Here is a 26440-nt window from a genome sequence, read left to right as displayed (position 1 = left end):
GGAAGCCGAAGGTTTTCGCGGTGGAACAATCTGAGGCGCTGCAGAGTCGCGACGGCAGCCACCGGCGCGCGATCATATACAAAATACGCACGGCTATACTTAATATATATATATAGATATACATTTATATATGCTCACTAATCATATATATGTATATATACAATCATATACATATACGTAGTATACACACATGTATATCTATACGAACTCCCTCCACGGAAGAATAATTAGCAGTGTGCGTAAACATTCTCTGAGGGTCATCACCGATAAGCCCAGCTGTTCCGTATCGCTTAAAAATACACAAATAAACAAACAATAAACAACTTTATTAATAAATAATTACACTTATTAGCCTCCAACGCGAGTTCGTGATAAAATTTTCTCAACATAAAACTACATTTTTTTTAAATATTTCAAATTTTAAACAGGGCGAAAGTAAATAAAAACAGTGACGTCGATATCATCCCTCGTAAACACGTGGACGGCGCACACGGCCCACGCCGGTGGAGAGGGCGGGGGTCGCTTTAGGGTGGGAGAAGAGAGAGAGACTATTTTTGATAACAGAACAATAATTAATTGAACAAATAAAACATTTTTGTTAAATTTTAATATTAAGAGACTAAAAGGTGCTTGTTAATTTGCGATTACAATTACAATCATCAAGAACGGATCAGTCAACAAAGTTTACCGAGGATATGTTGGAGCCACGCTGGAGACCCGTCCAGGTAGACTACTCATGCCCACCATCAAATATTTCATCGCACTTGCATTTTGTTTTTATTTTATATTTTTTTTTTTGTTAGAATTTATTATTGCTAAGTATTTGTTAGTAAGCGTCACAGTCTCTCTCTCTCTCTCTCTGCACATTTTATGCACAGCTTTTGAAATTTTTTGCATCGACGGCATGATAATGATTGTTGATTTCAATGCTATTGATTGCTGCATTTTTTCGGATTTATTTTTAGGGGTTATTGAGTTATTATGTCACTTTATATTGATTGATAATGTTCCGTTTTAATCAGACGAGCCGCTGACTTATTATCGTTCATATTTAATTGACGCTAACTCTTGTTAATTGTGGTCATAATTGGAGTAATTTTTTAACTTTTTAAGTTGATGAAAAAATTTTGGAATTTTTCTGGGAGGTTATTTAAAAAGTTTTTTAGCTCAGATCTTAAAAGAGAATTCGTAAAAATTCAAAGTTACAAAATTTTTTAGACAATTATTCTTAGTATTAAAAAAAAATTAGAAAAAAATTTTTTTCACCGATTAGATTATAATTACAATAAAATAAAATTAACTTTATTTAAAAAAAAATAGATCTTGACCGAAAAAAAAATCATTTTTAAGAATTTAATTGTCTTGAATAAAACAATAAAATTTTTACACTAAAAAATTGTTCCAATTAAATTTATCTGGATTCAAGATTTTTAATTTAATTAATGAAAATAGAAAATCCAATTTTTTATTATTTCATTTAACTGATAGCTTTAAATTATTATTCTGTCGAAAAATTTTCTTCTAGGTATAAATGTATAAATGTACGACATTAAGTAATGATTAGTAAAACAACCTGTCCATAACGTTTGAATAACGATCGTGGTGTTAAATAATAGATGAGTATAATTGACAGAAACAAGGATTACCATTTTACGGACTCGGAAATAAACATGTACCAAAATAAACACGTAGAAGCTGATGATTTTTGAATAGAATAGAATATAATAGCAGAGAGAAGGATAAAATAGTGTGTAGAAGTAAAAGCATTATTCAGCACACATTACTCGAGCTCGGCGCAATAAATTTAAATATTTATTTTAACCGGTACTATTTAAATAAAAAATCTAAAATAGGGGGTAGCTTCGTAGGTGGTGCAGCATGGAGACGAAGGCGTTCCCAGACACCGCGGGTGGGCGTTAAAGAAAACTGGGGAGGTGTAACACCATCCTGAAGCTAAACCAGGTTAATTCACCCTTCCAGAGAGCCCCCTAGTCCGACTGTCAAGCGTCTACCTCTACCTTTACCTCCCTCAATTATTAACAATAACAATAATTAGATCTTTATCAATAAAAAATAATAATTGTCAATTAGGAAGCAAAATTATGACATTACGATAGAATTAAAATTGAAAGTAGTTAAAAATTTGAGGGACGAATTTTTAAAAACTGCAAAATCGCAGTGGAACGGAAGACGCTACGTCGATGGCGCATCTGGAGGAGAAGGTAAGGGTTGCAGAGCAGAGACTGTGCGCCGTTGCATCTCGACCACTTCCGGTGGCTGGCTCCACCCACTTTTATATTAATCACGTCTTGGTTCGCTACCCCGAGCCCGAGCCCGGAATTTTCCGACGCGGAATTGAGAACTGAGAACAGAGAACGCGGAACCCAGCAGCCTTTGGTGAGCGATTTCCTCGCCCGGGAGGACCACACCTTTTGCCCGTTGGCTTATTCACGTCCTGAGACTCTTAACCATTTTCCCAGGATAGTTCTCTGGACAGAACTGCTCCTCTCTTTTTATTTAATCTTCCGCTTTTGAGCCAGATACCAAAGACAGTCTCATCACTGACATACATGTCTGCTTTGTCTGATTCACGTCAGGCTTATCTACTTGCTGAAAAATCTACGACGTATAGATGGTATAGGTGGATATAATGTACACTGAAAATTTTGGAAATCCATATTTAATATTTTAGAATATTAACATATGTTGAAATTAAGTATCGAGTCTACGGAAAAAATTTATAATTTATGTATTGTAATATTATGATATTATATCGTAAGTTTGAAATCTATTTATTGAGCTTACTAATCTTTTTATAGATGTGGTTTAAAAATCAATTTATGATTAACAACCAGGGTGACGACTGAACACTAATTTCAAAATTTCCTGAACAAAAATAAAATTCCAGAACCTACAAAAAAATAATTGTTATTCAAATATTCGTTATAATTGCAAATTATTTTAAAAATAAATTTGTATGTTAGAATTCATATCTAATATCTAGAATTAAGTAAAAATTTGGAACTATAAATTATGTTATACTTTTTTGCAGATTTTCAACTATTCAAAAAAGATCAGTTTCTTTCGATTAAATGTTTATAACTTTTGAAAATACAGTAATTGATATTATTATCATCATTAATCATTGAGAAGTTATACTTCTTTTTTATTATTAATTATCCATATATTTAGTTTTTTTAATATTATTGATCACAAAAAAGAAAAAATATAAATTAAGAAATTAAATAACATCAATTAATATTAAACATTATCTACAGTACGATTTTTAGAATGCTATAGAAATAATTTATTATTTCTACAGCATTCTAGTTTATTTTTTAAAATAAACTAGAAATTTCCCTGACCCAAGTTAAAACTCCCTGACTTTTCACTGACTATTCCAGAAATTTCAAATTCCCTGACATTTCCAGGTTTTCCAGGTCAATCGCCACCCTGACAACATATCGGTAAAATTATAAGACAAAAATACGTTAAAATAAACAACCGAATTTTATAAATTTAAATCAAACTCTAAAAGAATAAACTTACAAAATTATTGATAAAATTAGAAAATTTTAATTTAATTTGAAGAAAGGTTTCGGTATTTTAATACACATTTGCGCAATTTCAGCAAATATGGGATTTTTAATTTAATGATTTTTAATTTTTAATTTAATTAATCTTTCTTTTGTATTTTTACATTGCCAATTTTGATGTATGAAGATAGAAAAATTTTTTTCAGACAATAAAAAAGTACAATTGTTACATAAATTTATTTTCTAGATCTTAATAAAAAATTGCCATTTTTTAACAGTGTAATTTTGCATGTATGAAGGAAGAAGTATATATTTTAACACATTTTTACTCAAAATAGTTCAACTAAATTTATATTAAAAAATTCTTTAAACGAAAAAATCATTGACTGTTGAATTTGAGGATTTATGTAATTAAAATGATAATAATTAACAAAAATTTATAGATAATTTCCCGTTTATTACAAATATTTTTACTAGTTCAAGTTTTATTCAGCTTGATCCTTGAAAATTATTTTTTAGGCTTAAGGTAAAGTCGTAAATAACGCATTATATTTTTTTCCATAAAAATTATCAATGTTCTAACAAAGTTTAATTTATTTAAATAAATTTTTTTCGTTTTTCGTAAAAATTTAACAATTCTTATGATTTTTTCTCTGGAATCAAATTAATTTTTTTATCAATTCACATATCATAATATTCGTGCTTAATATCCAAATATTTAATTGTCGTCTCCAGATAATATTAATAATAATAATAATACTAAACAACGAATAGCAAAATAAATATTGAACATCAACATATTTCTCTGGAGAAAATAGTAATAATGTCAACAAGTCAATAATAAACATGTACTCAAATGTAAAGTGAGGTAATAAAGCGACAGTTTGGGCGTGATCGCGTAGCCTGCAATCATGATTATAATTTAATGGATCACGTCAGCATTGCCGGCAAATGAAGGTTGGTATGGTCAGTGTCGCGTGTTACCGGCAAAATCAGTGGACCAAAGGGCTGAAGAGCGAGGAGAGAGGAGAATTTAACAAATCCTCGTTCGAGTAGTTTGGTGTTCTAAGGGGTAGTGTTGTAGTGGGTATAGTAGCTACGGTGCTGATTGCGGCGACCGTTGTGAAGAGCCGCGTTACTCTTGCAGGTACTAGACCGGCATAGTTATATAGAGAGGCATAGATCGGCAAATCATCGAATCCACGGCGTTCGACAACGTAACAAGTTAACTCTCACCCACCCGTACCCTAGTTACCCTCTTACTCTCTTACTCTCTTTACCCACCCTACTATTATATATCCTACGGTCATTATGTATACTGTGACTATTATACTTGCCGCGGTTCCAATTGCCTCGATTCTCTGTTTCTATTGACATCCACCTCGAGCATACATTTACAATCGATATCTGAAAACCCTGTAGTGTAAGCCAAACTACAACTCTGCGCTATAACTGATGGATGCATTTGTTAACTAAATCATTCTCATATGTTTCCGGCAATGGACATTTTTTGGCTTCAATGCGCTAACTCGCATGTTTGTACACGTTTGTTCATTAATATTATTAATAATCTATACTAATAAATGGAGAGCCGGTTTTTTTTTTGTCCGGTTACACTGTGAAAACTACTGAACCGATCGGAGTAATACTAATACCATAAGATGCAGCGTGTTTCGGAGAAGTTTTTAGTAAATGATATGTTGGTGATTACTTATCCGGAACTTATATTTTTTTGACTTAGAAATAATGAATTTTTATTGCAACTAAATTTATTCTATTCGATTGTCATTTGTTTAAAATAAATTTTTTAATTCTATTGGTTATGTTTACATACTAGGCAGATTTCTTCACTTATGAGACCTGCAATTTCTTTAACTGAAACTTCCAATGCTCATTACAAATTTTTTTTTTCATATCAATTATTATTCATTTTTGTAAGAAAGACACGGGAATGTTATAATGATTGCACATTGAAAGTTACAATGAATATTAGCTAGAATAATTACATGGATAAAAGGTGCATGCCAATTCGATGGAATTGGGAATCTGTGCAAGTCAAAACAATACTCTAATTAAATTTCAAGTCTAGATCTAAAACTGCAATTCTATAAAGTGCCCAGCGGAGCGGGCGAGTAACAGCTAGTAATAATAATAAAGAAATCAAGAAATATTAGATAACCAAATTTTATAATGAACAGCTAAATTTACATTGTAAAATACTGCACAGAAAGAAAAATTTCTTGACTGGAGAACGAAATTCTTGGCTCAAGAAAATTTTCGGGTGCCAGAAGAAAGACCGAACTTGTGTTGGCCGAAGTAAAAATTTTCCTTGAAATTCTATTCTTGGTGGAAGTCATTTTTTCTTAATTCAAATTATCATAAATACTTGATACAATAAATTTTTATATTTGATCAAGATTTTTAGATACTTTAGGGAAGCAGCGCCACCTACTTCAGCTAAGAAAAAAATTTTCTCACCTTGAAAAAATTTTTCTCGAGAATATTTGATACCCATTTTATATTATTTTAGCGTGGAATTATACATATGATGAAAAAAAAATGATGAAATATTATTTGATCTTCCCATTTAACATGTTTATCAATAAAAATATTAATGAAAATTTACTTCTATCTTTATATTTAATTTTTTGGAGCAAGAGAAAAATTTTCTCAAGACAAGAAAATTTACTTCTATCAAGAACTAAATTTTTTGGAGCAAAAGGCTGAATTTTCTCAAAACAACAAAATTTTCTTGACTTAAATAAATTTTTTTGGATCAAGATACGTATTTCTTAAAGCAAGAGAATTAATTTTGTTGGAATAAGTGAAATTTCTTGTGTCAAAAAAAAATTTTTTTTTCGCTCAAGAAAATAACTAGGAAGAAAAATATTTTCTTGGCTCAAATGAACCTTTTTTCTGTGAGTACTAATATGATTATTTTTTTTAAGAATTACTATAAAGAAAAGTTTTTGAAAATAATTGCATTTATAAATTGCTAAAATTTTTACAAGTAGAATTTTTTTTTAATAACTTATTGCAAAAATCATACGCTGAAAAAAAAAAAATTAGTTTTTTTTCTGAAAAATTTTAATCTTTTTTTTCTATATTCAGTTCGAATTGATTCAAGAAAATAAACCTAAGAGGACAAACAAAAATAATTTCAAGACATCAAAAATCAAACTGATTAATCTGAAAAAAAATGAATCTGGAAAATTTTTAATTTTGGTCAGCTACAATGAATTAACTGCACTTCTAATCGACACCTCACCAGAAAATATATTCTCAAAAAAAAAAGTAACAAAAAAATCGAGGCTTAAAAATCGAAACCGATTATTAATTCCCATCGGCGGGAAATCGAGCCGAAGCCGAAGCGACTGCACCCCTGATTTTCAGCACACTCACATACACACACGAACCCACGCTTGAGCATTCTAGCACCCCGATTTACAGTGAATCAGCCCGATACGTGAAGCATACATTCGATATTTCAATATTTCCCTTCTATTTCTTTTTCTTTGTTTGCTTCAACATACGGATGGGGTTAAAGTGCACTTGCAGATTATTTCTATACTCAATTCTCGATCCCACACACATCTTTATACGTATATGTCTTCATATTTATATTTTTACATCCATATATATATAAACCGTATATTTGACACCCTTGTTTCTATTCTTCAATATTTTATTATTTTCTCATAATATTTTTTTGTTCCTCAATCTCCAACTAAACACAATACGTACTTCAGTAAATACTGTATAATTGATACGACAAACGGTTTTTATTGACAATAGTATTTGGTATCAGTAATAATAATTATTATTTCATTATTTTTATGAGAACAAAGAAGAAATAAAAATAATAATCTTAAATCACTAGCTAAAAATATCGAGAAAATAAAATATATTAAATATAAAACCATAAATTATTTAAAAATAATTTTTGGGTTTATTAAGCACTGGATGTCAATTTTATGATTATGATATAAAAAGTATTATAATGTATGTATTGTGATTTTACCAAAAAAATTTTTTTTTATATTGAAATTTTAGTGAACGAATAAAATAGAATTTATGCTAATTAAAATATTTTTTTTTAATCCATTCCACAATTTTTTTAAATTTTTACGTATGCAATTTTTTATTTTTCTTTATGATAATTTATTGAGTAAAAAAAAATCTTTAAAATCTCTGTTATTATACACAGAAAAAAAGGTTCACTTGAGCCAAGAAAATATTTTTCTTCCTAATTATTTTCTTAAGCGAAAAAAAAATTTTTTTTTGACACAAGAAATTTCACTTATTCCAACAAAATTAATTCTCTTGCTTTAAGAAATACGTATCTTGATCCGAGAAAATTTATTTAAGTCAAAAAATCTTGTTGTTTTGAGAAAATTCAGCCTCTTGCTCCAAAAAATTTAGTTCTTGATAGAAGTAAATTTTCTTGTCTTGAGAAAATTTCTCTCTTGCTCCAAAAAATTAAATATAAAGATAGAAGTAAATTTTCATTAATATTTTTATTGATAAACATGTCAAATGGGAAGATCAAATAATATTTCATCATTTTTTTTCATTCAATATGTATAATTGCACGCTAAAATAATATAAAATGGGCATCAAATATTCAAGAGAAAAATTTTCTCAAGGTGAGAAAATTTTTTTCTCAGCTGAAGTAGCTGATGCTGCTTCCCTAAAATATCTAAAAATCTTGATCAAATATAAAAATTTATTGTATCAAGTATTTATGGTAATTTGAATTAAGAAAAAACGACTTCCACCAAGAATAGAATTTTAAGAAAAATTTTTACTTCGGCCAACACAACTTCGGTCTTCCTTCGGGCACCCGAAAATTTTCTTGAGGAAAGAATTTTGTTCTTCAGTCAAGAAATTTTTCTTTCTGTGTAAGTATGATACATTCTAAAAAAAATTTGCGGAATAAATACGGAGTGAATGAATTTTAAACAATTTGCAAGTCAGTAATATTTAATTGTTTCCGAATTATTTACCCAAAAAAAAGCGATCGAATGAAATATGACTTAATAAATAACCAAACTAAAAATTTCAATGAATAAAATAAATAAATATAAGTAAATAAAAATTGAATTAGACCTCGAAAAAATAATAGGTATTAATGCGTAACAAATGATAAAGCGTGAATGTTTTAAAAAAAACTCGGGGGTCAATGACCTAAAAGTAATAGTCGTTTAACGTTTACGATCCTCGTCATTATTTCGTAATTATAAAACCTGAGATTGTGGTAAAAAAAGAGAGTACTATTCTAATACTATACCGGCGTACAGAGTGTGTGAGGGAGAAGCTGGGACGAGTAGACCGAATCACGCAAGGAAAGCCTCTACGCGGGCTTCGTTTCGCTGGTATCGTGCTCAGTGGCCGTCAGGGCTCTCTTATCAGTTTGTCAACACCGTTTGCTTCAACTGTCTGAGAGATTCCAATCGTCTTTCTGGTGCCTTCTCTCTCTGTCTCTCTCGCGGCCTACTCCCACTCTGATATTGTATCACCCGGCTAAACACCCTCGCTACACTCGTTTAATTCTCGTTCTTACGCATAACATTTTCCTTCTCATTCTTATTATTCTTTACTTGTTTTACTCGGTACTTACGTACGTACATTATTACATGTAACAGAGTAATGTCTCTAATCTCCACGCTGTGGTGTTCTCTGTCTCATTTGCCACTTACCATTTCATGCGTTCTTCACCATCCGCGCGATCGACATTGACTTAACACTATACATTTTTTTTTGTGTCATTGATAATTATTTCGATACAAGCGTCTAACTTCGTATTCGTGTTGTTATTTAAATTTTCAGTGTCAAGTTGGTTTTTTTTTGTAAAGTAATTTTTCAGAAAAAAATTTTTTCATAGTTGAGTGTTTTTTGTGTGAATTTTATAAAAAATTTTCCTACAAGAAATTAAAAAAAAAAATTTTATTTTTAACAAAATTTTTTTTTAAATTTCAAATTTACTTTTTTATTCTAATAATTACGATTTTTTTTTACCACAATTTTAATCTTAAAAAAAATTTTTTGTTTTTTTTTTTTGAAATTAATTTTTTGTAAAACATTTTATCTAAATTAAGTGTTTTTTAATTTAATGTGTTAAAACAATGAAAAAAAAAAATTCAATTAATTATCAGTGAAATCAATAATGAAATTTATCAATTAAAATTACGTGTTGTTGGAAATGTGTTTCGTTATTGGTTGGCGTGAAGGCGGTATAAAAATTCCTGACATATGACTACCCAGGTAATAATTAATAATTTAAAAGATTAATTATGTTTCATTTATAGAAAAAAAAAAAAAAAAAAAAAAAAAATGATTGGTACAAATATAAGCTCGAGGAAGAGTTACTTATCTTCAATGCCTAGTTATTATTTACTCGATCGTGTTGTGCAGACGATAAGCAGTCTGCCTTTAGTTTTTTTTAATTGCTCGCTCATTTTTAATTTCTAATACTTTTTTTTTTTTTTTTTTTTTTTTTTTTATCAGGTTACAATTAATTGAAATTTCCTTAAATTGATTTTTTAAAACCATACTGTAAATTATTTTATGGCTAATTATAACTATTTTTCTTTGTATTGATGACCTCGATAATTTAAAGTATTTTAAAAATATAATTAAGACAAATTAATGAAGTCTTTATTCTTTAATCTTTTGTTGACAGAATAATAATAATAATAATAATAATAATAATAATAATAATAATAATAATACGGAAAAAAAATTAACTTGTAAAAAAATTGAAGCAAATAATTTTTTTTCTGTGTAATAATAATAATAAAAATAAAAACATTAATCTTGAATGACATAACAAATAATATAGGTACGATTTGCGAAAGAGATTTACGCGTGGGTAGGATCGTAGAGCGAGCGTTTATGTTAATGATGTGTATTAGTGGTAGCAGACCTCAATACAACATAAGACCCCTACTATTTCATATTATTCAAATAATTCCGTCTCTGTCGGTCTCTGATTATGATTCTGGCTAGCTGTATTAGATGGACATAAGTGCATTTAATATCTGGTTTATGTTTTATTTAATACACTTGTATAAAAGTAAAGTGACAAGTACTGAGTAAGCGCGACCCACACACAAAAATTCCCGTCGTGTTCGCAAATATAACGTGTGCATCGCGGAAGGGAAGCGCTCTTTTACGTTAACATAATATATAAACGCAGATAATATATATGCTATGCAAGAGTTTAAGTGTGACATGCTCCATACACAAACAGATATAATGCAGCATCATATGTTTGTGTTGGTTAGTACGAGAATGAGAATGACAACGGCAACTAGTTTAGTTGTAGTCTCGTCTAGTTAAAGCGTTACCGAATCTACTTAACGCCGTCCCTGATGATGCACACGCACTATCTAAACTATCTACTCTACACTATTTGTACTGTGTACTCCGTGTTCTAATACTAATACCAAACTGTTCGTATAAATAGATAGATATAGATGTGGTGAGGATATATATAGGACATATGTGATACAAATGATGCGATGTGCATGCTAACGCAATAGTTGTAGATGATATAGGGCCACTACACTAGGGATAATCGCCAAAGACGATTGGTAGCTTCCTGCTGTTCACGTGAGCCGGCTCTTTACTGACGTGTGTATATCACCATCGCCGATTATGTTTATATTAGTACACTGGCTATTTACATTTTTATTGCTACTGCCTGGGTGGTGGAAAAATCAAAAGCGAAAATTATAATGCTTGTGAGGGAATAATAAAATTCACTTTATATTGAAAAAAATTGAATATGAAGATCTAAAACTTCACGACTTATAATACTCATTAAAATTTTATAATATTGATAATTGATCAAGTATTCAAGTAAAATAAAAAAAAAAGGAAATTTGTCTTTATAAATTATTTGATGTAATTTGTATTTCAAATATTTCGCGGTTTTTTTCTTAAGCACTGAACTTAGTTTCAGATATTATTATACGCACATGCGCATAGGAAAAAATTTACCAAAAAGATTATTTGAGCCAAAAATACTGAGTACTTTAATTTTGGCTGAGTAAATATTTATTGCTGACAAGATATAATATATTCGAGCCATTTAATGGTGTCAAGTAAATGATTTATGTGAATTTTTAAAACAATTCTATGAATTTCAGAAAATTTTGAACTACAACGCGGATATGCTATTAGTGAATTTTAATGTATTTTAACACTCGAAATTCGAATTTGAAATGTTTCTATATGTTAGGCTGAAAATAATATCGACGTTCTAATTAGCAGATTGTCTAACTCCATTTTAGAATATCTTCTATTTGTACGAAAAAAACAATTAGTTCAAAATTTATTATCACTTTAAAAAACCATTTAATATCTAATAGAAATATAATATTTAGGTTTAAATAATTCAAATAATTTATAATTGGATTATTGCTTCATTAAAATGTTAAAAAATCACCCTTTAAAAAATAAAGAGTTAGACAAATTGCTAATTAGACCGTCGACATAACATTTATAAGTAAAAATTTATAGAATTTGTTAGTTAATTTTTGTAGAAAATATTAGAGCTTAACATAACATAATTTGTGTTGCAGAAAAATAGGTGGTGTGAAAAAGGTTTCGAGAATTTAACACGGTCAACTTGGTGCATAGAGAAAGAATGATTATTGTTATTATAACGTTGCACATGTGAACAATAAATAGGTCTATTTTTGAATTAATAAAAATTTACGGGATTTTTTTTTAACTATTTTAAGAAAATACAGGCTTAAATTTTTTTTTTTTTTGGAAAATAAATGTCAAGCAAAAAAAATATTCATAACTATTATTATTATTATTATTATAAATCAGTCAATGGCAAGAAATAAAATAACTTTTTATTGGTAGTTCATTTTTACTATTTTGATAAGACCTAATTTTGAAAATGAATTAAAGAAATTGTACGTAGTATTTATATATTAATAGCTTGGCTCAAACATAAATGACACGATTTGAAAACTTTTGGATATAACTCGATTATTTTAGAAATGGTATAAATTGAAGTTTGTAATTTTTTGCTGTGACACAATAATAAACCGCGGGCGTGCGCGGGCCACTTGGCAATATCACGCCATCTATTTTGTAATAGAAACAACGGAAGAACCTAATTCCGCGATATCTGCAAGCAGAGTACCCTGATGTGTCCCGGCACTCGCACTCATCGCCATTAGATGACACGTTACACGTTACAAGTAACACGTAACACGTTACACCAGTTTAGAGTTTAGTTAGGCGCATGTGCTTGAGGATACACATGCCTTCCTCAATCTGATTCCCCTCCACCCTCCTCAAAAATCCTCTCTCAGCCTCCTCATTCTCTACCCGTCGCCCTTCTTCAAACAGTGTCCACATAAGCGTGAGGTTTGCCTACATACCTAATTATACCGAGTGGACAACTCGATGCGATAAGGGATTTACATTCACAACGATGCGATAGATTTACCGAGTTGTCTGACTATGCATTGCTATTTTTTGTTATTATTTTTATTTTTACAAAAATTTATACAAAATCACTTCTACTTGCTTAAGAAGAAAGTAAGACGCATAAATATTATGAAAAATACTTTTTTGAATATTTTTCTTTGTAAGTCGCGAATTTTCGAGGGTTGAAATTTTTAAGTGAATCTTGACGTGTGAACACTTATTTTGAAAAGAATTTTATGATTTATGAGATGCGATAATTCAAATTTATTATTATTATATTTTTTTACGATAAACACTGTAAAAAATTTGCATAGTTAATTTTTAATTGATTCAATTCCTCCGGAGTAAAATCTTTAATTTTTTTATCAAACAAAAATAAAAAAATAGTTTTCATTCGTTTAAATATCACAAATGCGCACAGTAAATAATTTTGCATCATTGCATCAAAAATTTTGTATTAAATATTTAACACTTTTTTTGTGTTGATTTAACAGAATAAATGTTAAATTTAAACATAAAAGTGTTAAAATTTAACACAAAATTTTTTAAAACAAAATTTTTTGACGCAAAATTTTTTACTGTGCGTATTTAGAGATTTATTAAAATAAAATCACCTTTTTCTTTAATTTGATGTAACGAGTGAATTTTAATTACATTAATATTTTTTTTTTTTATTTTCTCAAGAATTTTTTTTTATAAATTTTCTGTATAATAATTCATTCGTATTAATTGCAATTAATTAAACGTAGTAATATTAATTATTTATTATTTTTTCCTTTCCACGTTAGAATTTATCGGTGAAACTAAAAAAAAAAAAAAAAGTAATTTTCTTGATAATTTGATATACTGTTCTAAGATGTCAAATTTTAACTTCCGATTCATTACAATATATATACATTAAAATAAGTATAGTATCTAATCTTCATCTAATAATTTTTTATGGATTACATCATTATAAAAAAGCCAACTTTTTTTTTTAGGTGATTCTTTGATGCAAGAAAATAAATTTTTATCATCAACATCTATATTTAAAATAGTTAAACATTATAAATAATTATCAAGATACTAATTAGTTTGATAAGACCAATAAAAATATCACTTGGTGATAAGCAACGAAACAAAAAAGTAATTGAACAAAAAAAAAAAATGACGTAAACGATGTATTTTTTCTTACCGTTATTAAGTAAACAAAAAAAAGGTAAGAAATAGGTGTTGATGATATTAAACAAATAAAAAATAAAATAAACGTGTTTGTTTTTTATACGATGTTGGTTAAAGATACTTAGGACGAGGTGATTGGCCTTTAGCTAGAGTTAGTGAATTCGTTTCCGTTGATAAATCCGCGACGTCGTAGTCAAGAGCTCTGAATGTCCCATTGATGGCAGTACCAGAGAAAGAGAGAGAGAAAGAGAAAAAAAGAGTAAAGTGAGTGACAAAGAGGTTTTACTGAAAGTGGGGTAGTGGATGCACCAGTATACTAACACTATGTATAATGCTAATACAGAATTACATACTGGATATAATACTATACCATCAGTGTACGGTCAGAGTGCCAAGATTTAAACCCTGGCTCTACAACGCAGACATTAAGTATTAATAGTTAACTTGGGAATCTAGAATAGAATAAACTCACTATAATGCTGCTTTCGGCCACGGGCTGTTAATATACGCTCGTTAGACTTTATCGTAATGCCAGAGGAATCCCAAAAATTTTTACTGGTCCATTATCATTTTCGTCAATCTACTCGTCACACTCATTTACTGCCACCAGACAGGTAAATTCATAAAAAATTTCAGTTGTGTACACAAAAAAAAAAATATCTTGGCTGTAGAACAATTTTCTTGCCGAAAAGAAATTTTGAAAAAAAAGACGAAGCAAGAAATATTTTACTTACTTCAAAACGAAAGAATCGAAGTGATATTAAAAATCAAAGCGAAGTGGTATTGCTCTTTCTTAAGAGCGCGATCCGATTAGGGTTCGAGTCCGACTTTGGGTAAATTTTCAATTATTATTAGTTTGCAAAAATATTAATATTCTCAAGTCAAGAACATTGAAAAAGAAAATTTTAGAACTCAATTTAAAAATAATTTGCTCTCTAATACAAAAATTAATTTTCCTAATCTATACACGGAGAATAAAATTTAGCTACAGGAACTCTATAGTAGTTAGTTAGTTGTAAAAAGTTCCAGTAGGTTAACGCATTCTTATGGTAACTATACCGTTTGGCTCCTATAACTCTATGTCGTTGAGCTCTGAGAGCTAAATGTTATTTACCTTTCACAACTCTACAGGATCGTTCTGAGACTATAACAAATTTTAACAAATCTATAATGCACGATTTAATATTGATAATTCAATAAATAAATGCAGCAGAACGAATTTACATTACCAATAATAATTGTTTATGACAAATAAGAATAGTATTATAATAGAAATAAAATAATAATAGAACTTATATTACAAAGAAAAATTATCACAATCACAATATATTAAACTAATAAATTAAATTAACAGTCACTGCAAATGAATCTTGAAAAACCATAAATACAAAACCGTTCTAACGAAATTCAATTTGACAAAAAAAAAATACCTATTTCCTTAAATAAATAAACTGGAAACTTAATTGTCCTCATATATTTTTAATAATATGGATAACAAAATAATTATGTTTGTCATTTTGGAAGGTTATGAAATATGTCAGTGCACTCCACTACTGCGCAACGTAAAGCTCTCCCAACATACCGTTGGTCTCTCAGAACTATTCCGTTGAGCTCTGAGAGCTCAACAACATTTAGTTATCAGAACTGAATAAAATTTTGTTACTGTAACTCCATAGCAAACAGCAAACTGCGTATAGTTATGGTAACGGGAATGTTATAATGATTGCACATTGAAAGTTACAATGAATATTAGCTAGAATAATTACATGGATAAAAGGTGCATGCCAATTCGATGGAATTGGGAATCTGTGCAAGTCAAAACAATACTCTAATTAAATTTCAAGTCTAGATTCCAAAATGCAATTCTATAAATCGCCCAGCGGAGCGGGCGAGTAACAGCTTGTATAATATAAAAAAAAAATAAAAAGAACTTTTTTAGTCCAAGCAATAATTTTTTCAGACCAAAATATTTTTGGTTAATAGTATATTACACTATTAGGGCAGAAAGTTTGAGATTTCTGCACTGCGCGCCGTGATGCCCTCGGCTACGCATCACGGCGCGCAGTTCAGAGCTCTCAAACTTCTGCCCGTGTAGTGTATACTATTTTTCTTTATAGCCGGTCGAAAGTACGTAAAATATTTCATGTACTGTATCGAAAAAAAATTGATGCCCGCCCCCGACATTTGCGGCACGAGCGAAGCGAGTGCTGCTGGTCGGGGGGGATGGGGGGGGGGGCAGGCATTAAATAAAAAATAATTAAAAAAACATTTTTTTTTTTATTTTTAGATTAAATAAAACTGAAATTTCTTGAATTCAACAAACATAATAAAGATTATTTTCGGTTAAAAATAGAAAAAACGAGCATATTATCTGAAAATTAAAAATAATTAATAAAAATCAAATTAAATTGTTGTTACTGCGTTCATTTTTCTAAATAATTCATTTATTAAATAAAGTTGATCCATTTTACACACGTCACTGTCAAACTGAATCTCAGTACAGTACAACCTGGTTATAAGTTACATCGGATGATCTATTCACTCTTACGACAGTTATATTTTTATCTATATCTCTATCTATATATGAAATATTTCATGTAAGTAGAAGAAATAAAGAAATATAACCAAGTTGTATTGTACCATCAATCGTAAATGATCAGCGTAAACAAAACATAGTTAGTAACAAATGACTAATGTCAGTCGCGGTAGCGAAAGCATTTGCTCCCGCTGTTATAGAAGGCGAATGTGTAGCTCAATCAATGCACGAATCTTTAACTTTCTGCCTCGAAATAGGTGCAAAAGATGTGTACTTTCGACCGAGGTATAAAGAAAAATTAACTTCTTATGTGTATTAAAAAAAAATTTTGAATAAAACGAATAATAATTATAAAACAAATTGATATGAATAGCGAGTGTGTATCACGGCCCAGTAACCTGAGACTCAGTACAGCGACTGTTACATAAAACCCGTATGAATAAGCGACACTTGAAAAAAATAATTGCAATCGATGATATATCTATAATATGCAACACGATTATTTTCAGAGCTCCCTGTCTCTTTCGCATTATATTTTCACCAGCTAGCACTTGACTTCCTTTCTTCATTTCTCATTCCTCACCTCTTACACATGACAACTTTTGATAAATAAAATCAACCTGATGAACCTGTATTTATTAAGAGAATAATTATTCAAAATTCATATATATATATCGTAAATCATGCCTCGTAATAGTAACGACTTCCGTCAAAGAGTTTTTTTAAAAAACAGATTACGCACGGGTGCTTCTCGAGGGGTATTGCTGATAAATCAAAGAAAATACGAGAACACTTATCGCTCGAAAATTATAACGATAACTATTGTCCTGATTTTTTACCGTCGTTAAATTTATTCCATTGAGTCATCGTAGATTTGTTTCTTTTTTTTTCTTTATTTCTTTCTTTTCTGGTCGCAGAGTAGAGGCCAAATGTGAGTTTAGTTTCTAACCGGGATATAATTATAGAGTAGGGTAAGAAATAGAGAGGTATGCTCACCTCGAGACCCGCGAATGACCTTTACAACCTCGGAACTGACCTGTAACAAAAAAAAAATTTATCATTCATTATTTTAGTTAATTAGTAAATTTTAATTAATTAACTACGAAAAAATTATAAATGACACATTTTGTTTTTACACTGTTGAAATATGGAATTAATTTTTTTACTAAACAGAAGAAATAAAAAATTATCTGCGCGAAGATTTTTTCATTAATAATATAATCAAAATCTTCAGAGTTAATTAAATTAATTAAATATCATCGGCTTTGCAAATAACTTCTAACATATTTTAAATTGTAGTTGGTGATAAAAAATAACAAATTTTAAAAATAAGTTGTGGTGTTTTTAAGGAATTAATAACGTCGAATGACTTGAAAATTATATCCAGATGGTTCCTCACACCCGGCGTCTTTTCATTGCGGAATTGTGAGGGTGTCCAAGAAGAGCAGAAGGGCTGGATGATCGGAGACAAAAAATGAGCGACAGGCGTGTCGCTGCTGAGGTTGCATTGTTCCTCGCTCGGACCGAAAACCCAACTAATCCGTCGACTCGTTGCGTTCTTAACAATGCCCTGTCTGATCATTTCCTTCTGCTACCCCTTACATTCCCCAACTCAATAAGCTCCAGATCCAACTAAGGGTATTTATTCTAAATAGAAACTCCACACTTGATCGTTAATTAAAATTTAGATTTGAGGTTATCGGTTAGAATTAATTCACAGAAAGAAAAATTTCTTGACAGGAGAACAAAATTCTTGGCTCAAGAAAATTGTCGGGTGCCTGAAGGAAGACCGAAGTTGTGTTGGCCGAAGTAAAAATTTTTCTTTAAATTCTATTCTTGGTGGAAGTCATTTTTTCTTAATTCAAATTATCATAAATATTTGATACAATAAATTTTTATATTTGATCAAGATTTTTAGATACTTAAGGGAAGCAGCGCCACCTAGTTCAGCTGAGAAAAAAATTTTCTCACCTTGAGAAAATTTTTTTCTTGAATATTTGATACCCATTTTATATTATTTTAGCATGCAATTATACATATTGAATGAAAAAAAATGATTCAATATTATTTGATCTTCCCATTTGACATGTTAAATAATAAAAATATTAATGAAAATTTACTTCTATCTTTATATTTAATTTTTCGGAGCAAGAGAGAAATTTTTTCAAGACAAGAAAATTTACTTCTATCAAGAACTAAATTTTTTGGAGCAAGAGGCTGAATTTTCCTAAAACAACAAGATTTTCTTGACTTAAATAAATTTTCTTGGATCAATCATTCTTATTTTCTATCCCATCAAAAAAAAGTTTTAAAAAAATGAATTTTCTTTTGGTATTTTAAATAAATAATTAATTTTTGAACAAAAAATACAAAGTTTTTAAAGAAAAAAAAAATTATTGTTAACTTCAGAGTATAATTTTTATTAATGTCACACTTAATTAAATCTCGAGTTACAAAACAAGAAATTCTTAAATCAAAACAAAAGATTCTCTTAAAAAGACTTTTTTTGGATCAAGAATATTTTTCCTTAAAAGCAAATAATTTTTTTTTGTAGGAACATGTATAAATATGAATATGAATATAAATATAAATATTAATAGGATAAAGAAAAGTGTAAAGAGAGTGAGAGAAACAAAATTGGATTGCTAATGGCCAAAGTTAATTCCAACGTCCGTATCTAAATTACAATTGCGTAAGTTTCATTCGGGACAAGAGTGTAAGAGTAAAAGAGTAAAGTAAAATTAAGTAAATGAGACTAGTTGACTAGTAGTGGACATTAACATTAACATATATTTATCTGTATAGAGTTAGTGTTGTGTGTGTTGTAATGTTGAGCTTAAAGCTTTCAATCTTTGAGATTTACGTGTAGCTATTTTACGCGAAACACGTACACCGCTTGATGAGGCCTAAGACTTGGAGGGATTTCAAACTCACTCGCGAAAACTCTTCTCTTTGATGCTTTTAATAAATTTCAACGGTGCAACATACTCGTCGGAATCGATTGTAAATCAAGTTGATACCCCGACAGAGCATTTTACCGGGTGTTATGTGTGTGTGAGCATGCAAGTGTGGACATTGCCACGCTCGATCTTACGCATAATTATAAATATGACATTTCGGCATTATAACGATCTGAGCTATCTATCTTCCAATGTCTACCAATTATTTTGTTTCACAATTCATTATTTATTACCCCTCTAATTTAATTGTCGCACGCTCTATATATGTATTGTATCAATTATAATTATATTTATTATTGTACTCCTATATTTGTTACTCTATTCGTTATTTTTTATTTGACACTTTGACTAGACCGTAATTTATTGCTTTTTATTTTAATTTTAATAAACTGTTGAATTCATTTATTTCGTTTATAAATTTCCACATCTTCAATTACTAAAAAATTTATCAATAAAATATAAAAAAACACAGAAGAATTTATAATTTTTATACAAAAAATTCATTAATAAAATTTTTTTTATTCAAATTCTTTTTTATTTTTTTGACATTAATTTTATTTTTATTAAAAAATTTGACACCTGGGTATTCGCGTTTAAAAAAAAAATTGATGAGAAATGAACGAATTTTATCTGGTGCAAAATTCTAGTCAGTTTAAAAGAACTTCAAAATTTTGACATAATAAATTATATAAATTAATAAATAATAAATTAAATAATTTATTACCTGAATTAAAATATTTTAAACCATATTAAGGCACTAAATAATTGATTCTTTGAAAGTTCTTTATTTCTACAAACATTTTCGTGTATAAATATTAAGAATAATAATAAACGATGCATATAAAATAAAAAAAAATAAATAAATAATAAAATAAAAAAAATCTAAATTATAAAGTGATAAAAATGGTTATTTTATAATTCAAAAATAAGGTGTTCATCTCGGGAATATGATTAGTATATCATTATAGAATAAGGCAAGGTTAAAATTGAGTTTATTGAGCAGTTTTCACGACACTTTAACGTTTTACCCTCGGGAAAAAATACATTAAGTAGTTGGGGGTAACGCTAAAATGGTTGGATGAAAAGCTCATAAAAGAGAACAACCAAGCCTGTACTCGCTTTCTTCAGGCACACTAACTTAAGTATCGAAAAAAACACAACCTTATTTTTTTAATTATTTTTAACTCTAGAGTTCGAGGCTTTTTTAAATTAACCGCCGGTTAACTTCGCCTCGCTAATTGCAAACTTTATCATAATATTCATTTACATTTTTTATATTCTAAAGTTTAGTAACAATAAAAAAAAATATTTATAGTTTGATTTACTTTTTCTGTTCCAGGTAAGAATAACGCTCGACTATTGCTTGCTTACTTCGTACTTTGGTAATTATTGATTTTAATTTTGAAGTACATACTGATTTAATTAGTATAAGGACAAAGTTCAGATGAAAACATGAATAGAGTTGTAATGAATAGGTAGAAATAAAATCAATGAAGATGACACGGACATTGCATACAGAAATATAAAGAATGTGAGTAAGAGCTGGAAAAATTGTTAAGACGCGACTGAATTGTATTAATTATTTTCATGTTGCTCCAGCTAACAGTTAACGAATAAAATATAGGTTTATTTTAAAAAGTACTGCTTTTTTTTTAATAAAAATTCAATTTTCATTCGATTGATCAGGTAGAACTACTACTCGTTAATTTTCGGTAAAAATTATTTGACTTAATTAAAAAAACCCAAAAGATGTTGAAAATTTTTACACTGATAGAAGGATTTAGTTCTATTTAATAAGATTTAGTAACAGATACTAAATGATTTAGTAACAAACCTTTCATTACCAAATATTTAGTAATGGGTACTAAATCATTTATTAAAGCCCATGTAGTCCCACCAAATAAATATTTAGTAGTATTTAATGAATTATTTATTGGGACTCAATAAATCGTTTATTGGTATCAAAGAAATTAATTTTTTAATTAATTTCAGCGTGTAACCTAACTTTTTAACTTAAAATAAATAAAAATATTTAAAATAAATAATTTTAAGTAAAAATATAAGGTATTATAAAGAAAAGAATCTCATTAAATTATATTTTTTTGTTTGAGACATTTATAAAATTTAAAATTAAACAAGTTTTTAACATATCAATAATAGACATATTTGAATATTAAAACTAAACTCCACTGAGAAAAGACATAAATAGAAGACATTTATTGGGAGTATGTTTGTTTTTAAAGGTTTAAGGAGATTCGAGCGAATCTAATGTAAAAAATAATTTCCAACTTTGACCTTTGAAATTAAGTATACGTATAAATAAATACGTCATTTATTTAATCCCAAAATTTTAAAAAGATTCACCGTTTAGTTACTTAGATATTAAATTTTAAAAATCACATATTTGATCTCCTTATACACGGGCTCTTACGGCGGACAAACTTTTGTCGAGACTTTAATTATTTTTTTCAATATAAACCTCCCAACTTTAACGAATAAAAAACTATACACAAGAAACTTGGATTATTGCGAAATATAAAAACAATTTAATAATATACATTACTGATATAATTTTTGAAATATTTAAATTCAAATTTTATGTTTATAACTCGTTTATCGTCAGCTCTTTATTCGAATAAAAATTTGACAACATCGCGTCAACAGCTGAGAAAAAAGAAAAGGATAGAAATATAGTTACAGAGAGAAATGTTTAACTCACACACTCATCCACGTCTCTGTTATGGGTATAATCAAGCGCGCTATTGCCAAATCTGTTTATTTATTCCGGCAAGTAATAAATACGAAAGTCATTTTGTTACTTTATTTTATTAAATAAGTCAAAATCATCAATTATTGAATTGTTTAAATTATTTTAAATTAAAATAAAGAATTTTGACGAATATTGGGAAGGCTAAAATTAAAAAAAAAATTTAACATTATTTTGACTCATTAGTTACGCTCGAACTTCCTTAATAAATTTCCAAAATCAAGCTGAATAAAATAATCTAAGAGTGAATAGGTTATGTATCACATAAATATTGGAATTAAAGCATAGCCATCTACCGACAATACTTGCCAAATAAATATTTAGTACCTGTTACTAAATATTATTTGGTGGAACTAAATATTTATTTCCATGTAATAAGGCTTTGTTCATGTAAAGAAATCATTTATTAAACTGTAACAAATAATATTGATGGGTACAAAATATTTGTTTCTCCCAAATAAATGAATAAAAATTTTGTTACTAAATCAGTTTAGTACTCCGTACTAAATCCTTTTATCAGTGTAAAAAGTGGAATTTTTTAACAAGACAAAAAAAAAATAATAGTAAGTGAAGCGTTAAAAAAAAAGTTAAATTACAATCGACAATCGAACGTATTTTCCGACGATAATAACAATGATGAGTATGATACGAAGTAAGTTAAATCGTAGGACCTTTATTGTTGCCTTAAAATAGTTAAGTTAATCCGAGTGTCTTGTGAATGAGTACGGAAGATTCGAAGGAGATAAAAACAGAGTAAGAGGCAGAAAACCGAATATAGGAGAAAGGGAGAATAAAGTATATGAAGGGTGTTATAGAGTTAAGGGGTAAAAATAACGTGGCTGGTAGGTAACTTAAAGTTCCCGAGCCGGAGTTTGAGTCGGAGATCGCTTTTTGGTGTGTATATTTCCTAGCGAGACAAAAACATTAACATAAATCAGGAAACGAGGGAAAATAGCAGTAGTGGAAAAGGGAGCAGGAAAGAGAGGGGGATGTTTATTTGATTGGTCTTTCGGGCGGGTTAAATTGCATCGTGCCCCGCACCGGGGAGGACTATGTAAGTTCTTTCGTTAATTAGTATTGTACAAGTTAAGTCGAGCCGTACTAACTAAAGTGGTTGGTTCGTCGTAAACTTGGATAATAAAATATCATTAATTATTATTGTTGTTATTTTTATGTGTCGTATATAATTTATGACATTTTTTAGAATTGCATACACGTTCATACATTTCCGTTTCGCTTGTAGATTCAGGGGTAAACGATTGCGTGTACGATGCCGAGGGATAAGGTGCCACTTATCGACGTGCATTTCACCCCCTCTACACTTTCTCCCGCTCGTGCTGCACGAGTCCAACCCTTTCGGCCTACGACGCTATTTTTACTGCGAATTCGATGAATTGTCATCCTCAAAACTTCCCGGTTATTTGTTACTTGTTTCAGTTTTTATTTATCCACGCTCGATATTGTCTGTTTGTGTTACACGAGATAGAGAAGTAGCAATTTAAATTATCATTTTTAGTCCCACGATGACTGTGTATATTCTAAAAATTTATTATATTGTTCTTGGAAATTTAGTTCCAGACCTTTAGGAAAATTTTTTTTTATTTTTTTAATGTTTAATTGTCAGAAATTGTAATTTAATGAAGCTAATGTTGAATAGGGTTCTTTGCATTAGTGATCTAATGATAACAAAAAAATCAGGTTGAGTGAGAATTTGTTTTTTTTTTTAATTATCGTGCTTGCGAGTTTTTGTTTGATTTATTGACATTATTTGACTTTTCAAAAAAATAATCAATGATATTAAAATTTTTTTTCTTAAAATTTAAAAAATGTAAATTTTTCGATAAGAATAAATTTTGAAAAAAGGACAAAATCGATTTTTTTTACACTGAGAATGCAAAATAAAATTTTTATGAATTTAATCGTAAATTTGCTGGAATAAAATAATAAAAAAAAAATTGTTAATTAATTTTTTATTTAAAATAATAGATAATCATTAAATTAAAAAATTATCCAAAAATCGATGCATTTATGAGTTAATGAAAAAATTGTTCCGCTTTGATAATAAAAATCTTTTAATTAAAAAATAATTATTCTCTATTGAATAATTGTCCGCTTTCTTGAACAATTATTTACTTTGCCCAACATTTTATCATTAAATGAAATTATTTTAAATATTTGAACAATTTTATTCATTAATTTTTCACATATCTCTAATTAATTATTCATAAACTGTCAATATCACTTTAAAATTATACAAAAACGGAATTACGTAAAAACTCAAACAAGTATACAATTAAATACTAAGTAGTCAAGTTACTTTCCCTCAAAAGCAGACTGCCGAAAACAACAATGCGCAAAAAATCGCTGAGCTACTGATAATAAAAACCCAACAATAAATTTAATCAGCTCAATAATTTCTTTCATCCTTATAAAACCGAACATTCAACCAGGCAGTATTCATTTTGCATAACCTACAACCATTTCAACTAAACATGACAGTCCTATTATAAATTTTTCTCTTCAGACTGCCCTTTCAATATTTTAATAAATCCTCCTTACTTCTTACTTTAACTCAACCCTTCTTTTGTAATTATTTTCATGGATAATTATAATAATTAATTAATAAATATTTTTCACTCTCAACTGAAAATCTGAAAATTTAAATGGTTGTTTTGCATCCGGTAAGTAGTTGCTGTTGATTTTAGTTCAACAAGAGTTCGATAAGAGTTTGGTAATTTTTTTACTGCCAAGTTTTCATGAAATAATTAATTACGTGTACTTAGTGCCGTGTTTATTGTTTTCCGACTCTCTCGCTGCGTGTTTTCTCTTATTCTCTTTTTACAACTCTCTGTCTCGCTTTTAAAACCCGACAAAGTTACCGTGGAACACACCGAACCCCTTATATATATATATTGGAGAATAAAAGGGAAAGGAGTAGAAGGTTTTAGGCCACGCGTTTTCCACAGGATTACCTTATCTCTGGACTCTCACTCGCAAAGCACCTCTCAACCCCAAGTCCTTCTTTTAACCCATCAACCCTTCCTTTATTCTACGGATAAATATGATTAAATGTATGTGTATTTAAAGTTGTTACCTACTTCAGAATCAAAAAGGGAGTAATAAATTTTTTTGGCCAAAAAAATATTGAAATATGTATTTTTTTTTTTTATTCACTTAAATTTGTATACCAAAATTTAAGTTTAAAAAATTTATTTCAAAAATTTATTTCAAATAAAACTTTTATAAAGTTTACGAAATTTAATAATTATTCAGTGATAAATTTTCTACACTAAAAAAATAACGGTTTAAGAAAAATATTTTCTATCCAAGAAAATTATTTTGAAGAGAATTTTATCGTGTCTTAAATGCCAAAAAAGCGTAATGAGCAACTATATAGGGTTTTCTGCCAAAAAAGTGAATAAAATAGTTTTTTTTGCCATTAATCTTAAAATTTTTTAAAAAGTAAAGACCTATAATAAAATTTTTTTGAATTCCCTACGGACCTTAAAAGGTTAAAAAAAAATATTATACTTTAAATTTATTCGAGACTAATTTTTGATATTTTGTTAAATTTTTCAAACGGCGAATTTTTCTTTGTTTTATTTTCTTGATCTAAAAAAATAGTGAAATTTTTAAGATTAATGTTTTTTTGTGATCAACTAATTTTTTTTTTTTTTTAATGTATAACTTCCACGAAATTTAATTATTCCCCAGCGATAAATTTCCTACAAATAAAAAAAGAATCCCAGAAAAATAAAATAATTATAAATTAAAATACTCGAGTATGACGGTGTAAATAATAAATGCAAATAATTAACTCATAAAATAAATAAAACAATTTTAAAAAAAAAATAATAAATATATGTTGAGTGGTGATATGAGTCAAGTACTCGTCACTCAAGCGCACACATTAAAACAAGACAACATAAATTATCAACAGTTGTTTGTCATCATGATGATCACAATGATGATGATGATGATGGCTATTCCTCGTCTCTCTCACCTCGTCTATTTTTCCCAACTC

General features: G+C 28.8%; 1 protein-coding gene across 17 annotated transcripts in view; it reads left to right on the top strand.

Moving 5' to 3' along the window:
* Positions 1 to 26440, top strand: part of LOC123262111 (forkhead box protein P1-like) — a 237823-nt gene continuing 211383 nt past the window's right edge. For 5 of the 17 annotated variants that reach the window (XM_044724161.1, XM_044724154.1, XM_044724166.1 and 2 more), the window contains exon 1: positions 3 to 725. In XM_044724161.1, the coding sequence (XP_044580096.1) occupies positions 696 to 725 (30 nt within the window). In that variant the 5' untranslated portion in view covers positions 3 to 695. Of the gene's footprint in view, positions 726 to 9629; positions 9801 to 26440 lie in introns of those variants that run through there. The other 12 variants (XM_044724165.1, XM_044724163.1, XM_044724164.1 and 9 more) reach the window with 7 other exon arrangements.

This window comes from Cotesia glomerata, linkage group LG3 (assembly GCF_020080835.1).
Source record: "Cotesia glomerata isolate CgM1 linkage group LG3, MPM_Cglom_v2.3, whole genome shotgun sequence".
Lineage (NCBI taxonomy): Eukaryota > Metazoa > Arthropoda > Insecta > Hymenoptera > Braconidae > Cotesia > Cotesia glomerata.
The sequence above is the reverse complement of the archived record's forward strand: the minus strand, read 5'-3'. Positions and strand labels throughout refer to the sequence as shown.